Raw genomic sequence first — 18,055 nt, forward strand, 5'->3', positions numbered from 1 at the left:
CAAATGACCTGCTATGGTTGTGTGACAGGTTTGCCTTAAACCAGCAAATAGTAGAACCAACTAGGAAGGAGAACACTCTGGACCTCATTTTCACTAATAATGATGAATTGATCAGGAACATAATGATTACAAATACCTGTTACTCAGATCGCAACTTAATTACATACAAGAGTTTTACATTCTTGTAAAGCCACTATTACGCATAGCGTTTCGGGCAAGGTCCTTAACCCTAATTTCCCCGGAATACGACCCCGCCGAATCGTTTAACAACCAGGTACCCATTCACTGCTGGGTGAACAGAGGCTACAGTTAAGGATTGGCGCCCGGTCAATCCTCCCCGGCCAGGATAATTGAAGTTATGACAACCATGGGGAGTAGACCTTCAAAACCAGTCCAGATTCCCGGTGGAGGAGATTTCAGCAAATTCAACTTCAATAATAAACAGATAAACTGGGAGCAAATAAACCAGGACTTCACAGAAATAAACTGGGAAGAACAGCTAGAAAATGCAAACCTGAACCAGTGCCAGGAAAAAATAAGCTCAGTAGCACTAGAAATATGTTCAAACCGCATACCCCTAAGAAAAAAAGAGGAAGAGATGCAGATTGGAACGGGAACATCGTTCCCTATATAGGCGAAGAAAACGAATCGTGGAACAACTTGAGAGTCGCACCCTATCTCAAGAACAGCGAAGAAGGTTAGGTAAAGAAATAGAAACAATTGAACGCAAGCTACAAGAATCATACAAAACTCAGGAGAGGCAAAGAGAGGAAAAGGCCATCAGTGAAATAGAGAGAAACCCGAAATATTTTTTCTCCTATGCAAAATCAAGATCAAAAACCACATCTAGTATCGGGCCCCTGCGAAAGGGAGATGGAACTTTCACCGATGACAACAAAGAAATGAGCGAGCTACTGAGGAAGCAGTACGACTCTGTTTTCAGTGAGCCATTAAACACACTAAAGATTGATAACCCAAATGAATTTTTCATGGATATGATACCAACATCAAATCATATATCAGACATCACCCTATCCCCACTGGATTTTGAAGAAGCCATAAATAGTATGCCTATGCACTCTGCACCAGGCCCGGATTCTTGGAACTCCATATTCATCAAGAACTGTAAAAAACCATTATCGCAGGCCCTCCACATTCTGTGGAGACAAAGTCTAGATACTGGCGTTATTCCTGATATACTAAAAACAGCAGAGATAGCACCACTTCATAAAGGAGGAAATAAGGCAGAGGCAAAAAATTACAGACCGATAGCACTAACATCGCACATTATAAAAATTTTTGAGAGAGTGCCAAGAAGTAAGATCACAAAATACATGGAATCACGGCATCTCCATAGCCCCGGACAACATGGTTTCAGAACAGGGCGCTCTTGCCTGTCGCAGTTGCTGGACCACTATGATATGGCATTAGATGCTATGGAAGACAAACAAAACGCTGATGTAATTTACACAGATTTCGCAAAAGCTTTTGATAAATGTGACCATGGCGTTATTGCACATAAAATGCGTTCAAAAGGAATTACCAGAAAAATAGGCAGATGGATCTACAATTTCCTGACCAACAGAACCCAATGTGTAATAGTCAACAAAATAAAATCCAGCCCATCAACCGTGAAGAGCTCAGTCCCCCAGGGTACTGTGCTTGCTCCAGTACTTTTCTCATCCTCATATCGGACATAGACAAGAACACAACCTATAGCACTGTATCATCCTTTGCAGATGACACTAGGATCTTCATGAGAGTAGGCAACATAGAGGACACGGCAAACCTCCAGTCAGATGTAGATCAGGTCTTTCTATGGGCTACAGAAAATAATATGGTGTTTAACGAAGATATGTTCCAGCTCATGCGCTATGGAAAAAATGAAAATATAAAAACGGAAACCACGTACAAAACTCAGGCAAATCATAACATAGAACGTAAAGGCAATGTAAAGGATCTGGGTGTACTCATGTCGGAAGACCTTACCTTTAAAGAACACAATAAAGTATCCGTCACAACTGCAAGAAAAATGACAGGTTGGATAACAAGAACTTTTCACACTAGAGATGCTATACCGATGATGATACTTTTGAAAACACTTGTGCTCTCTAGAGTAGAGTACTGCTGCACAATGACAGCACCTTACAAAGCTGGAGAAATTGCTGACCTGGAGAGAGTGCAGAGATCCTTTACTGCTAGAATCCACTCAGTAAAACACCTAAACTATTGGGACCGACTAAAGAGCCTAAATCTGTACTCCCTTGAGCGCATTCGGGAGAGATACATAATAATTTACACGTGGAAAATATTAGAGGGGCTGGTCCCAAACCTGCACACAGAAATAACATCACATGAAACCAGAAGACATGGCAGGATGTGCAGAATACCCCCGTTGAAAAGCGGAGGTGCAACAGGTACTCTGAGAGAGAACTCTATCAACATCAGAGGCCCGAGACTGTTCAACACGCTTCCGCTACACATAAGGGGCATAACTGGCAATCCCCTCACAGTGTTCAACAGAGAACTGGATAAGCACCTCCAAAGGATACCTGATCAACCAGGCTGTGACTCATACGTCAGGCTGCGAGCAGTCACGTCCAACAGCCTGGTTGATCAGTCCAGCAACCAGGAGGCCTGGTCGACGACCGGGCCGCGGGGACGCTAAGCCCCGGAAGCACCTCAAGGTAACCTCAAGGTAAGGCAAGGTACCCAGGAGGCAGCAGCACTGCAAGTCTCAAGACAAAAAAAACAGCGTTGAATGTAATGAAACGCCATTTTCTGGGCAAGTCTCGGAGGCTTCCCGGAGCAATTCAGGCTGATAGTGATTGTCCTAACTTTTGGCATCAGTCGATGTGGGTAGAGTTCTAGGCCTACTGGGGACCACGGCCAGAACCTGGACCCCCTCAGAGAGGCACGAGGAGCAATGGTCAATAGTCAATGGCACATGTGATTTTGGAGCATTCCATATCTGTCATCGATCAGGACAGACATCCAGAAAGGCAAGTGCCTCAAAACAAACCCCTATTCTGGTGAAACCAACAAAAATAATGAAACAAGTGGACAGAACTTCCCTAAGAGAAAACGAGCAAACAAGCATGACATCACACAAGCCGAACCACATGTCTGCGCAGCTCCCCCATCCCCAGGAGGGGGAAGGGGAAGCCCCAGACTCCAGAAGGCAATCCACACCTTCAGTTTCGAGGCTGGATATCAAAATACGCGAAAACCGGCGACCGTAGGGAGGGAGGGTTGCTGGGGAGCCTCCAGGACTTGACAGTACGATTTAATATTAAGTGAAAATAAGTACAATTCCTAACTGCTATGAATAGTACATAATTGCACTTATTTGTCTCCTTACATTTACCACCCCATTTTTGGAGGACGGGCTGAACTACACTTAGGTAATTACCAACACAACCTAGGCATGCCTAATCAGAAGCTAGGCAGACTACCTCTGTGAACAAACAGTAAAACGCTAGAAAAGAAAAACACAAACCCCTGAAGCCCGCCCCCTCCCGCCACTGTGCCAGCACTGCGGTTGGCGCATCATGCCAAGCAAACCCACTCCCTACCCGGGGGCAAGATGGAAAGCCCAAGACCCCAGAAGTACCCCAAGGGCGAAGACAATGCCATGCAAAGAAGCCCTCAAATGAGTGAGGCCCAAATGCCCCAGGGAGGATAGCCCTGAAACAAAAGGATAGTATTTACGGAGCCCCTAGCGAAGTTCACCCTAAGTGCATGCAGCCCTGTGCACAAGAGAACACCTGGCCACCACACCACACACACTGCTGGTACAGCCACATAGGCCAAAATCCAGAACAGGAAAGCGAGGCCAGAGGTGACTGCTGACCGCCATGCACATCAGTCGAGAACTGAAGGGGTGAGCTGGCTTTCCCTTCAGATGCTAACGAACGGTTGTGCTAGTTGGATGACTTATTGTTTTCTTTTGGGGGGAGTTATTTTGCTTTGTTCAGATAAAGGTAGCAATTTTTACCAGCTGGTGGTCTGTTTTGTTTCACCTATTTTCCCGGGTGCCCTCCCCGGTCAATGGCAATTATGACATTTTAAATGTAGTGCTCATAGGCCATTGCTCTCTGTGCCTCTGATGGGACCAGGTTCTGGCTCGTGGTTCCCGGTAGAAATAAAGTAGTGTACTCCCGTGACTGATGATCCCCAAACTAATATTGCACGTGTCAGTTTGGATAGCTTCAGGGAGTCAACGGGGCTTCCCACAGAAAATATAAAATAGAAATCAAGAAATAAAAATATAAAAATATATAACAAGCACTGAATGCAATGAAAAGCCCCCTTTTCTGGTAGGCCCCAGTATTCCAAAGCTTAGCTCTGATGCCACCAAACCTTAGCTGAACACGCCAGGCCTCAGAGACCCATTTATCAACTTATTAGGAGGCAGAACCAGGATGCGGCTCAATGTACATTCACAATCGTACAAGCTACAGCTTCAAGAAAATTGGAAACCACTAGGAAAATGAGACAGAACACTGATGCAGGGTAAATGCCCTAACCAAGATGCATTTAACCACCACTAGATGGTAGCCCAAATCACCTGGAGCCTCAGCCAGTCTGCCCCCCTAATTCTGAACCAGCCTGGACAAAATCTCTTAACTCAACAGGAAAGAGGTTAACTGAGTGTAGAAGGGGAGCTACTTGGAGCCCAGCAAAAAACCAGCGTTGAATGTAATGAAACGCCATTTTCTGGGTGAGCCCCGGAGGCTCCCTGGAGCTTATCGGGCTAATGTATGTTATGTTAGACCGGGACATTAGCTAAGGAGTTCAGACCTACCAGGGACCAGCGCCAGAACCTGGCCCCTTCAGAGAGGTTTCAGGGAGCAATGGCCCTGGAAAACCCCATATGGTTGGGGGTTTTCCTTATCTGCCATCGACCGGGGTTAGGCACCCAGAAAGGTAGGCATAACAAAACAAACCCCACATGGTAAGAAACTACAACAAAAACCGAACAGAGAAGTAGAAAACTCCCTACAATCCCAAGGAAACAAGCAAACAAGCAAACATCACACTTTACTGCCGCGCCGATCGTCCGCGCAGCCCTCCCCACCCCGGGAGGGGAAGGGGGGAGCCCCGGACCTACCGCGCCGGCTGCCAAGCTCCAGTTCGGAAGCTAAGCTTCAACCAATGCGAAAAAACCGCCGACCGGTGGGAGGGAGGGTTTCCAGGGAGCCTCCGGGGCTCACCCAGAAAATGGCGTTTCATTACATTCAACGCTGGTTTTCTGTGGGGAGCCCCTACGGCTCCCTGGAGCTTCATACCCAAAGAGAAGGAAAAGAAAGGGCTAACCCGGGAGGCGGCCGCCACAAACTCTGCAACGCAAAGCCAAGACAACCGGTCGCAAACCTGCGACCCAAGGCAACAAGAACATCCAAGAACAGACGCACATATGGATGGGCGGCCAAAAACCTGTGCGACCCACAAATCCCTGCGCCCGAAACGAGCCCAAGACGTCACCAACACAGCAGCAAATGCTGCAAACGTCTGAACAGCACGGGCGCAAAGACAGACTGCAGGAAGAAGGAAAACACTGCGGACGACCTGGGAGACCCGAGCCCTGAAAACAGGGAACGAAGGAACCGGATCAACCACAGTGCATCCCCAGGCACGGTACACCGGCAACAGCAAAAAGCACAACCGGACAACACAGGACGCACCCCCCGGCCAAACCAAACAGGTACCAATACCCCAAGAACCCCTCCGGAAAGCAGCCGTCTCGACCGTCGCCAGGACAGAGAAAGGCTGCACACCAATAAGGCTACCACCAGTACCAAAGAGGAGGAAACTGAAACCGAAGGGGCTACCACAAACTGAGGGGAAGATAAGAAGGCACCCTGAACAAGGACCAGGATGGCTCAGGCAACTCATGAGCAGGCCGGAGGGGAAACAAAACGCGAGAAAACGTAATAAACGTCATACTGTCTCCAAGACGAAGCTCGCAGGTGGGACACCGTCAACAAAGCCACCAGAACACCATAGAGATGGTGATACCTGCGTCAAAATACCAGACGCGAAGAGCCAAAGAGAAGGCCGAACCAGTCACGGACAGGACCGATTCGGCCTGCTGAAAGAGGCGAAGCCTCAGGAAAAACGCCCTGGGTACGGACACCTATCAAGCAGCGTCTGAAAAGAAGGCCGGGCCGGCCACCATGGAACCATAAGGACTGTTCTCGTGGGAATGGGCTGCAACCGAGCCAGAACCCGAAGCAACAGCTGGACCGGGAGAAGAGGTACAGGTACCCCCCACCTCGACCAGGCCTGCCGAAAGCCTCCACCGTGAAGTCCTCGCAGGTGGGAAGGGCGCCACAAAACGGGCGACGCCTAGACCACGCCGACCTGAAGAAGTCCATGGCCAGGAGTCCATAAGCCCAACAGAGCCAACAAAACGAATCGGCGACGACTGGCCAACCCACGAAGAGGAATGAACCGAGACAGCTGTCCACCAGGACGCAGGACACACCCCGGACACGAACCACACGGTTAACCAAACCCCCTGTGGTTCCGGCAAGAACCACCAGAGAACAGTCCAAACAGAGCTGAATGGTAGAGTACCTAGTGACCCAAACCCTCCGAAGCGCAAACCAGACAGCCATGAACACCTGAACCGGGCTGTGAGCCCGACGGACAGACAGACTCCATCAACCTCGGCCGACCTGGTGAGCACTGGTCACAAAGCCCCAGCCGAGAGACGACCCGTCCGTGAACACATCGAGCGAAGGCTCGGGGAGGTGCCAAGGCACGGAACCCCGAAAACCCCAAAGAGGAAGCTGGTGACACAGCACCAACACCAGATCCCCAGAGGAACCCAAGGAATGCAAGAGGCGGAAGGGGAGTCTCCGTAGGAACCAACCGACGCCGTAGCCAAACCCGACTCCGCGGGCAGACAAGCACGCCGAAGTGCAAACTCCCGCACAACCGCCCAAGCAACCGCTGAGCAACCCGGGACCCCCTCTTGAACAGCCAAAGGCGGGACCACAGCCGCAGTAACACTTCTGGAGGGAAGACAATGTGGGGCCCAAGCGCCTGAAACAAGGCCCAGGTCCGAACTCGGGACGGAAACACAAGGAAAAACCTCCAGATCACCAGGAAACCAAACCCAGCGATCTGGAAAGAACCATCCCCTGGCAAGCAGACAAGCGGACTGACTGGGAGCCCACTCCAGCCAGTCGTCGAGGTAGGCCAGACACCGAATCTCAGACGCAGACAGGGCACTAAGATCCGGTAAAGATGCAAAGACTATACAAAGTGCCCTTTACAAAATAGGGAAGGCAATAAAAACAGCAAACCTGAAGCCCCACCACCAAAGCATTATATGACAATCATATTAAGACATATTATGACATATCACAATCATTATATGACAATATGACAATCATAATCAAAGCATAATATGACAGAGTGCTGGGAAGACGGGACACCACGAGAGTAGCTCTCATCCTGTAACTACACTTAGGTAAGTACACATAGGTAATCACCAACTGTGCTAGCCCCAGAAAAACTGGAGAGGAACGTGCCAAGAAGTGACCTGGAGGTCCAGGTCCACCATCCATGCACCCGGCCCTAACAGAATCCTAACAGGAGACAACAGTCCTCCGAGGAGGGCAGAGGATCCAGGGCGCAGACGGAAGTAGTCCAGAAGAACTGCAGACCGGAAAAGCTCATGACTGCAAAGAGCAGACGGGAAAAGCTCATGACTGCAAAGAGCAGACGGGAAGCCCAGAAGGATGGGGCGGATCGACCACGCCCCACGCACCCACGAAGAGGAAATGACGAAGCGCAGGGGAAGAAGCGCACCCCGCCAGCTCTGAACCCCCCCCAAGGGGGAGAAGCCGTCCTCCGACGCCAGCAGAGGCCGGAAGACAACCCAAGGCGCCCACCAAAAGCGGGACCAAGCGAGAGGCAACAGAGCAAGCTGCTCCCCCAGCGCCCAGTCAACAGAGAAGGGAACAGAACCCCTTCCGAAAGAAAAAGTACACTACCGAAGTCATGAGGAGAGACTACGGGAATGAAACCACACTTCGCTGGAAGATGAAGTGAGGGGCGACCTGATCACCACATTCAAGATACCCAAGGGAATCGACAGGGCTGATAAGGACAGGCTATGTAACACAAGGGGCACACGCACTAGGGGACACAGGTGGAAACCAAGTACCCAAAAGAGCCACAGATAGAATTAATTTTTTTTTTTTTTTTTATAGTGTCAGAATGGGAACAGGAAAGCACTAGGAAGTAATGTGGCGACTCCTCACACAAGTAACGAGACTAACCCCCATACAATGTCACATGTAGACATGACAGAGCCCAAGAGGCACAGGAACCGATACACCTGTTGATGGACGGTTGAGAGGCAGGACCAAGGAGCCAAAGCTCAACCCCCACAAGCACAACTAGGTGAAGACATATATTGTAAAAGCACAAGCCGCCGACTAGTGGCAGAGAGCACTACGCCGGCCAGGCAAAGAAGGCACAAAACTGCATCAAAAGGCCCACCTCGACAGCAAAACCACAAAGTCCCAGCACAACCACAACATGTGCCAAGACCCAAAAAGCTCAGCCTGCAAGCCAGGAAGACCCCGGAACCCCAAAAGGCAGAACCGGGGCACACGAGGAAACAAAGTCCCCTGAACCCACAAAAGGGGGCCCAAGAGGAAGAAACCTCCAGAACGAAACCAAGGAACCCAAAGGAACCCAGAATTGAACCAGGGGGAGCCCAAACCACCACATTTGCCGGCGGAGAACACCACTGAAAGGCAAAGCACAGACCCCAGCAGAACGCCCTGGGAAAACGGTCCCAACAGACCGAAAACCGAGGGGCAAGGTGTGGGAGCAAGCATACCAGCCAGGGGCACTGAGCCTAAACCCAGAGGCTCAGACCCAAAATCAACACCCAAACGTTCCCAGAGGAACAGGCAACGGCAAGAAAACACCAGAAAAACAAAGAAACGACAACAGGAGAACAAAAACCCTGAAAAATTTTTGAAAACTCACCAGAGACGCTCGCTCGCACACCCAGACGCATGTAAACAAACCGCAACGCCGCCCTGGTGGCCACGCCGTGAAACCAGCAGACGAAAATGGCCGCCAGCAGGGGCTGTGACTGACGCTAAATACACAAAAACACGCCAGCAAATGTGGGAAGCTAGCAGACTGGAAGGGCGGAAAAACGCCGCCCAACAGCAGAAAAACCCCTGAAGGGGCAAAACCGCCCCAGAACTGCTAGCAGGCAACCCCCACAGCCCCGGGAACCAACAACAGAGGCCCTGGGGCAGAGCCGTCCTCCAAGCCCTCCGCCCTTAAAGAAAAGCAAGAGTCCATGGGAAAGGCAACAAGAAAGGGCCGCTGGTAAGACCCAGAAGCCTTGGCAGGAGGCACAGGCTCAAACCTCCGTCCCCAACCCGAACGGGGCAGCCCCCGAAAACCGCCCGAGTCTCTGCCGCAACGAAACCCCGCCCCGACCCCGAAACCCGCAGACGGTCCGGAGCCGGGAACATGGAGAGAAAGGGGCGAACAGCACCTAACCAAACTGGGCGGCCACGGGGCATTCGAGTGGGAAACCAACCTAGCATGTTGCAGCAACCTAACCTAGCTTGCAACATGGATGCCGCCTGTACTCTGAACAGTAATAACATCAGGAGAGTACTGGAGAACAAGCAGAGAATCACTCGCAAGACTCCGGGTCAAGGTGTCAGTGACCCAACAGGCAGCACGACGGAGGTAAAAATGGCGACTGTCACCCGGAGACAAGGGAACAGCAACCAGCGATCCCGTACAAGACGGGTTGGAACCCGGAAGACACATTCAATGGTCCCCCGAGCCCAGACAGGGGTTTCCAGGGCCAGTAGGGTAACAACTACGGGAAGCCCGGGCAAGGTGTTGCTAACCGGTTAAGAAACCCAAACATAACAAGAGGGTAGATTATAGCACTGAAAACCCCTGAGACGTGTACAAGCACGGGGGCCTAGCAGAGGGCCGCCAAACACTACCAGTGGAACTATAACCACCTTAGGCAGACCCCCACCAGGCAAGAAAAATGAAAAACAAAAGAAAAACCCCGCAAAAGTACACCGTCTCCAGAGGCAACAGAAATCGGCCGCCGCTTAGGTGGCAGGCTGCGCAACACCTTGACGCCCTAACCAGCACAATACCAATCCCTACCCAGGGCCAAACAAGGGCCCCAAGCCCCAGCTGGCCCCAAGGACGAGGCAAATGCCGAGCAGCAAGAACCTCAACGGGAATGGTTCCCGAACGCCCCAGGGAAGATAACCCTGTTACGCAAGGGCAGTACTCACAGGGCGCTTAGGGAAGGCAGCCACTAAGCACATGCAGCCCCGGCACTGATGAAGTACTCCTGGCCACCGCACACCACAACACACGGCAGTGAACGCCACACAAGGCAAACACCGCCTAGGAAACTGAGGCCAGAGAAGCGTCAATCCCGGTTGACATTAGCGAACGAACTGGAGCTTGGCAGCCGGCGCGGTAGGTCCGAGGCTCCCCCCTTCCCCTCCCGGGGTGGGGAGGGCTGCGCGGACGATCGGCGCGGCAGTAAAGTGTGATGTTTGCTTGTTTGCTTGTTTCCTTGGGATTGTAGGGAGTTTTCTACTTCTCTGTTCGGTTTTTGTTGTAGTTTCTTACCATGTGGGGTTTGTTTTGTTACGCCTACCTTTCTGGGTGCCTAACCCCGGTCGATGGCAGATAAGGAAAACCCCCAACCATATGGGGTTTTCCAGGGCCATTGCTCCCTGAAACCTCTCTGAAGGGGCCAGGTTCTGGCGCTGGTCCCTGGTAGGTCTGAACTCCTTAGCTAATGTCCCGGTCTAACATAACATACATTAGCCCGATAAGCTCCAGGGAGCCATAGGGGCTTCCCACAGAAAACCAGGGTTGAATGTGATAAAATACCAATTTTAGGATGAGCCTGTTAGCTACCTGAAGCTACTATAGTATTACAGTATAAGCAAAGATGGTTCCATCTACTAGGTAGCATCAGCCATGGAGTTCTATAAGCCTATCAGGGACTAGTGCCTGAACATGGCCCACTCGAAGAGACACAGGAAGCAGTGACATTTATTTTTGCCACCTAAACGGGAAAGGCAACCAGAAAGTCAACGAGTCAAAAAACACCACTACTGGCTTCAATGGAACCAAAGCCTCAAAACCCCTACCTACCTGTCAACTTACAGTTGAAGATTCCGGTGGTTAATGTTCCTGCAATCTAGTCCTCAACAAGACCTCCTGCGTGTAAGGTATGAGATTGAAAGCCGTACCCTAGAGAATAACTAACAACACCCGCTCTTACTTTCTTATAAATAACTGCTATATAGACACTGCAGGTGTCTATATAGCAGTAAAAAACAGTTTTAACTAAACGGGACAAGAAATACACCTCGGGGTACAATTTTACAAAGGGTTTTTATTTAACAATTCCAGATTATCTCACACTGATTAGAACAGGGGGGGGGGGGATAGGGTGTACTTAGACCCACCACAGGATTGTTACAGACAAAGGGATGGGGGGGGGGGAAGGTTCCTTCCAACTAACACCCACCTCAGGAGTCAACTGGCAAAAGGGTCCACACCCAACAGGATAGGTCTCCACAAACTGGGACTTAAGGTCACTACTATACTCCACTCCTCTTGGGTATCTACAAAGGGCATGGGTTTTATCAATACAATGTCCTGACCACAATACACAAAGGGTGGACAAAGTAGATGGGGGATAACACCACGTGACACAGAGAGCCGAGCACATGAATAAATAACACAACACATTACCTACACACACGGTTCTAAAATCCTTATTTATACACGGTCCTAACTCATACAAAAGGGGAAGCACCGCTATAAAACATCTGACACTGCACTTATTGTATTGCTGGAGACCATCCCAAGCCACACAAGTGACAGGTCCTTTCCCTCACTGCCTCTCTCCACCAAGTGACTAATAGAGAGCTCCAACGTCTCTCCTTAACCGCCCAGTTCCAATAATGTTTATACAAACACATACGTTTCATATAAATAAACTATTGGGGAATGTGTATGTCTTTAAATGTTCCAAGCTGTTTTTCTACATTTAACACAGTCGTTTCTCTATATTTTCTTGCACTGAATCTGCTTTTTAACCATTTATCACTTTTGTTTACATTGTTTTTAGAAGAGGACATTTTCCTGTTAAGATGATGCTCTGTGCATCTGCAGCCTTGGACGGGGTTTTCAACTGTAAGAGTTCCAGACTGTTTTTCAACATTTAACACTGCTATTTCTCCCTACACAAGGGTCTCTCTCTTACATGGTTGCTGGTTGGATCCACCAGGCTGATTGATGCTGCTCGAGACTTGACTTTTGAGTCACAGCCTGGTTGATCAGGTATCCTTTGAAGGTGCTTGTTGAGTTCTATTTTAAACAGTGAAGTCAACCAGTTATGTCCCGTGTGTGAACCCCTGAAAATATTGTAGATTGATGATGCAAACAAATTCTTCAAGAATGTGATACCACTGCGGAATCACACATCAGATGTTACGCAGACGATGAGTCACAATAACATGATTCAACTTTCCAACGGGTCACTATGCACTTTGTGATGTCTGTAATTAGTAATCCATGGCCGTAGTCCTAAGAAATCCTAGTAAAAGTCAAGATTTTAACGGAGTGCACATGATACGTCTTTTCCCCTCCCTCACTCCTACACCTACCACTTGTTCCATCTCACCTTGTGCAAGTTCGAAGGTCTCTGTCCCCTTGTCTCTGGACATTCACCGGCTTGCCTCCGTCATGCTGCCTGTTAGGTGAATGACACCTTTGACCCAGAGTCAAAGTTCACCACTTGCTCAGTGTTCACTTGTTCACCACTTGTGCAGTGATTTACCAGATGTTTTCCTGGTGGAGTGACACCTTATCTCCACCTCTGAGGAAGGCCAGGTTCTGGCTCTGGTCCCTGGTAGGCCAAACAGAACTCCACAGCTTATATGACCTAGTAGTTGGGAGCCATCATAGTGCAACACCAAAGCTGCCTGCACCTGATTATCAGTATCAGTGGACTGGGTGAATTGGAGCACCAGCAAGGAACACCACTTGCAGGACTCTGGGTCCAAGGTGTCCTCAACCTAACAGGCAGCATGACTGAGGCAAAGCCGGTGAATGTCCCGAGACAAGGGGACAGAGAAACCTTTGAACTTGCAAAAGATGAGATGGGACCTGGGAGGGAGGGACACATCCATTAGACCAATGAGCCCCAATGGGGTTTTCTAGGGCCCTTAGGCTGACTGCTAAGGAAAGCCCAGGCAAGGTACTGCTAAGCGGTTGGCCCAAACAACCGAGAGAACAATTAAAGCTGAACCCTTGCAACATGTACAATCGCAAGGACTGAGCGGGAATAACAGAGGGTGAATAACGACCAAGAGGCAGCCCCCCCCCCCCACTAGGTAACAAACAAAAAGAAAAGAAAAACCTCTCAAAAAGACATCTCCAGGAGGAACAGAACCGACCACTGTGATAATAGGTGACAAGCTGCACTGTACCTTGCGACGATGCTACCTTAAACCCAAAGTCAAACAGTGGCTATGAAAACCCCAGCTCACCCCAAGGGTGGGCAATCACCGAGCAGCAAAAGATCCCTATGGAGGTAGTTCCCGAACGACTTGTGGAAGATAACCCCAAGCTGCAAGGGGCATTATTTACAGAGCCCCTAGGGAAGATGGCCCTAGGCGCATGCAGCCCCAGTACTCTGTGAATTACTTATTCGCACACCACCACACAGCAGAACAACAACGCAAAGGCACAGCACTGCACAGAGACAGGAGCCGGAGTCAAACGGCTGCCAATCAACACATCAGCCTCAGAACTGAGGTTGGATGACCGGCACGGGAGTCTAGGGCTCCCCCTTCCCCCCTCCCGAGGAGGGGGAAGATACACAAATAGCGGCGCGGCGACAGTTGAGATGTCATGCTTGTGTGCTTGTTATCGGATTGGGAGTTCTGCTTGATAGTTCAGCTTTTGGTAGCAATTTTGAACCAGGTGGAGTTTGTTTTGGGATGCCTACCTATCTGGGTGCCTAACCCAGTAGATGGCCAACATAGAATGCTTCCAACCAAATGGAGGTTCCTGTAGGCCACTGCTCCTCATGCCTCTCTGATGGGGGGCCAGGTTCTGGCTTGTGGTCCCTGGTAGGCAAGCACTCCAATCGAATTGACTGATGCCACAGTCTAATATTTGTGGATATTATATCTCATATCTCATATCAGACCCGGAGGGGCTCTCCACAAAAATGTATACAAATTGGTGACATTAGTCTCCTTCAATCTATTTATACATGGAATGCAGAGGTAAAAATCTTCAGATTCTATAACAGTTGAAAACTCTCCTGTTCATCACGTACACAAGATATTCATCACTGCCTCACAGAAACTTTTACCAGAAAATATACCAGGAAATAATACATTTTGCACATTCTGTCATCAACAACAAAGTAATTGCTAATACCAGTATCTGAATCATCAAACTGGGTATATGTGGCTAAAAACCTCACAACAATACCACATGTCAACCATGGTAGTAGTGGTTCTCACTGTGAGCCCAACATGCCTGTGAATGCCTGTACACTCTCGAGAAGCTGGATCAGGAGTGTTAGCATGAGTTACAGTAACCACAGCTCCACACACGAACCTGTTTTCAGATGTACACAATACATCTTTCATGAGACACCACAAACTTTGAGAGGAAGGCAGTACCACCACCACCACACTTCGCTAGGGCTATTAGTACTGCCATCACCACCAGCAACACTTTCACTGTCATCACTGTTAACATCTAGTACACTAAATTCAGAGCTGTTATTTTCATCATGTTCAACTCACTGGTTGATATCCTCCTCCATTATATGATCGGGAGTGTGGAGTGAGATGCCACAAACATCGTCATGCTTGTCAGGTGTTTCCTCACTCCCCGTTTCCAACTGAGAATGGTCTTTTGAAATCTAAAATTCATAGGCACTGCCCAATAAGCATTCCTCAGCACTTAGAAACTTTTTTATTCGATTGAGTAAGGAATTCTAGTATTGAGAGACAAGCTTCCTTTCTGTGCACCTACCGCATCTCAGAGCTGGAAGTGCATACATCAGTCATGGCAAATGTCGTTACTCTGATACTCTAGTAAAATGCCAGAGTATCCTGCATTTGTTCAAGATGGAAGACATCATCCAGGACCTTAATATGGAGCACCACTTGGTTTCCGAACCCCTTGGGGATGAGACCTGTCGGTTAACATGTAAGTTCGTATACGAGAAATGGAGGGAAAAAAATTGAAAAATTTACAAAAAACTCTAGGGGAAAAATCGACAGGTTCATAGCATAAATGCGACCGTATTATGTTTGTACTCGCCAATAATTGAAGTCCTGATCTGCTTATGTTGATGATCGATGTTGATGAAGCATAGTTCTTTACACGGAAGAGGTGGTGGTGGATGTTGATGGTGTTGGGTTGACTGAAGTTGCTGGGTTGACTGGGTCAACATGCAATGAGTCAAGTGCAGGTGATGCAATGCGAGCTTTCTTGGAAGGCATTGCAAAAGACTCTTTAATTGACATTTGTTTCATTCCCTTGGCTCTTGTCTTCAATATTTTGCTGAACTTTTTCCATATTACATTTTTCCTTTAACGTTTCTTCATCCTCTTCCTCTCCATCTTCTTCATTGCACTCTTCTGGCTTTTTTGCTGTACTTACTAATTCTATAATTTCATCATCAGTCATGTTTCGATTGTTTGGTGCTTCTTCATCAAAATCTATACACCTATCTATGTCATCTTCTATTGTTTCAGTCACCAGTTCTGCTCTCAGCTCAGGGGACTTCCTCACCCGAACTTGGTTCGTGTAGGGTAACCCCAACCACGGCCGGCGTGAAGCTTGGCGGACTACTTCCTACCCGAACTTAGTTCGTGTAGCATGACTGGAAGTTTTGGATAACTAAAGTTCGGGAACCAAGTGGTGCTCTGTAGAGCAAATGACCTCATAGAAAGAGCGAGACTTTTAAATATGATGGGGTATCTTAAATCATCTACAAGTGATCAACACAGAGCAGCTAGTCGCTTGAAACAATTGGAGCAGTGTAAGGGGATTAAAGGGGTCACAGTTTGAGCCTGATCTCTCATAGGTGCTCGTCAATCACTAGTCTCTCACATAGCACTTGGGTTTGGAGAACACCAGGTGGATAGTTCAGCAAGATACAGAAGGCAGCCCTTCCAGAAAACTTAATATTAATACAAATACTATATTAAAATACATTAACATTTAATAAATTGTCTATTATTAAATTATTAATTATTATTATTAACATTTTATGTCATTATGATTATTTGAAAACTAACCTTTACAAAGTCGACCTTGACCTTATTTCCTCTGAGAGGACTCTCTTGACCTCCAACTATAAGTGTGTTGGAGAGGACTGTGAATGGAACGTACTCATCATGAGCAACACCTCGACCTACTCTGCCAAAGATGTCTAGTGCTGGAACCACTGTCATATCACTGTTCATTACAACATCAAAAACCTGAAAGCAAATGAAAGCTGAATAGTCTGGCAACTACAATCTAAAACAAAATTTTCAAAAGAATAATTGACCTTTGAGAAATTTTTATATTAACGCTGGCATGGTTAGGCTAGACAATATGTAATATAAACTTCGTAACACAGAGAAATTACAATGGCATGATATATCAATGCAAAAATCATTTAGGGCAATGAGGCGACTTTAACATTCTGGTGATTGCCAGACATGCCTTAACCCACTCGGCTACGATTGAATGGCTTTTGTTCTATTGTGGCCGAATAAGTTAAGGCAGGCGTCTAGGAATTCTTAGAACGCCAGTTCAAGTCACCTCATTGCCTGAAATGTTTTTCTCAAATTTTATAATTATGAATATTGTACCTGCCATACCAATTGTGATAATGTGTGTATTGTGAACTGAGAGAATTGGTTTTCCCCAGTCTTGGGGACAGGAAGCTTGTTAGGTTTAGTGAGGTCTCAAAGGCCAGAGATTTCAAATCATTTTAATATGGTGGATCCCCTAAAATATTTTTCATATACTGTAGGAACTCTCACTTTATGTAAACATGCCTATAGATGAGATTTGTGATAAATACCCATTTGTTATTTTTTGTTAACTATTCCGTTTACGATTAATAATCTGAGTTACATGGGACTTTCCCCCTCACCAATTCAAGTTAGCCAAATTTTTACCTGTAAAGTCCAAAATTAAACAATTTGAATTTATTCGGGTTTTCACCCAACAGAAATCTCAGTAAATCGGACTTTTATTCAAGTTAAGCAGTCAAAAACAAACTATTTTATTCAATCTACTCAAGGATTCGGGTTACTGGAATTCAAATTAATGAACTCTTACAGTATACTTCTTACAGAACCACTGAGGAAGGTTTGAGAAGAACCCTGGTTGAAAAAATATTGCCCTAGGCCAATAACTGACTTTCTCCAGGATGCAACATAGTTGCTCAATAGTTTGCTCGTCCAGAAATCTGCCAGTTCTTTTGTCCAGCAAGGCCATCCAGTGGGATGGCCTTGCTTCAGGAGAACATGCAACCTTCAAGACAAGACCATGTAACCATTGTTGTAACCTATTTTGTCTAATGCAGTTTTAAATAAAATAAATACATAATATATATACAGTGCACTCTTGATTCAACAAACTACATGGAACCACCACCAATTTGTTGCAGCGAGGAATTTGTTGCAACCAGAGATTGCTCCAGGAGGCCAATATTTGTGAACGAAACAGTAAAATCTCAAAATGGAAACGAATCATAATAGTTGGTTTTAAATGTGCTCAATAGGAGGGAGGCCGGGTCAAGAACTGTGCCGCGGTGATGCTAAACCCCAAAATCATCGCAAGGTATGGTATGGCTTTCCCAAGACCAAACTCTTTCTTATAATGTTGCACCCTTATACAAAAATCATTAACCCTTAGACCGCGCAATACAAATGTAGACGATTTGAGTAACATTACCGATACCGCACAA

At 47.7% G+C, this 18,055-nt stretch overlaps 2 protein-coding genes across 2 annotated transcripts in view; both read right to left on the minus strand.

Moving 5' to 3' along the window:
* LOC138356891 (uncharacterized) overlaps nucleotides 1-18,055 on the minus strand; it is a 418,031-nt gene that overhangs the window by 324,329 nt on the left and 75,647 nt on the right. The gene's annotated exons all lie outside the window — the stretch shown is intronic.
* The window catches only part of LOC123761407 (malectin-A), a 77,510-nt gene that overhangs the window by 35,636 nt on the left and 23,819 nt on the right, over nucleotides 1-18,055 (minus strand). Inside the window, exon 4 of the mRNA XM_045747428.2 lies at nucleotides 16,389-16,571. Coding sequence (XP_045603384.1) covers nucleotides 16,389-16,571 — 183 coding nt within the window. The remainder of the gene's footprint in view (nucleotides 1-16,388; nucleotides 16,572-18,055) is intronic.

Source organism: Procambarus clarkii, chromosome 7 (assembly GCF_040958095.1).
Source record: "Procambarus clarkii isolate CNS0578487 chromosome 7, FALCON_Pclarkii_2.0, whole genome shotgun sequence".
Taxonomy (NCBI): Eukaryota; Metazoa; Arthropoda; class Malacostraca; order Decapoda; family Cambaridae; genus Procambarus; species Procambarus clarkii.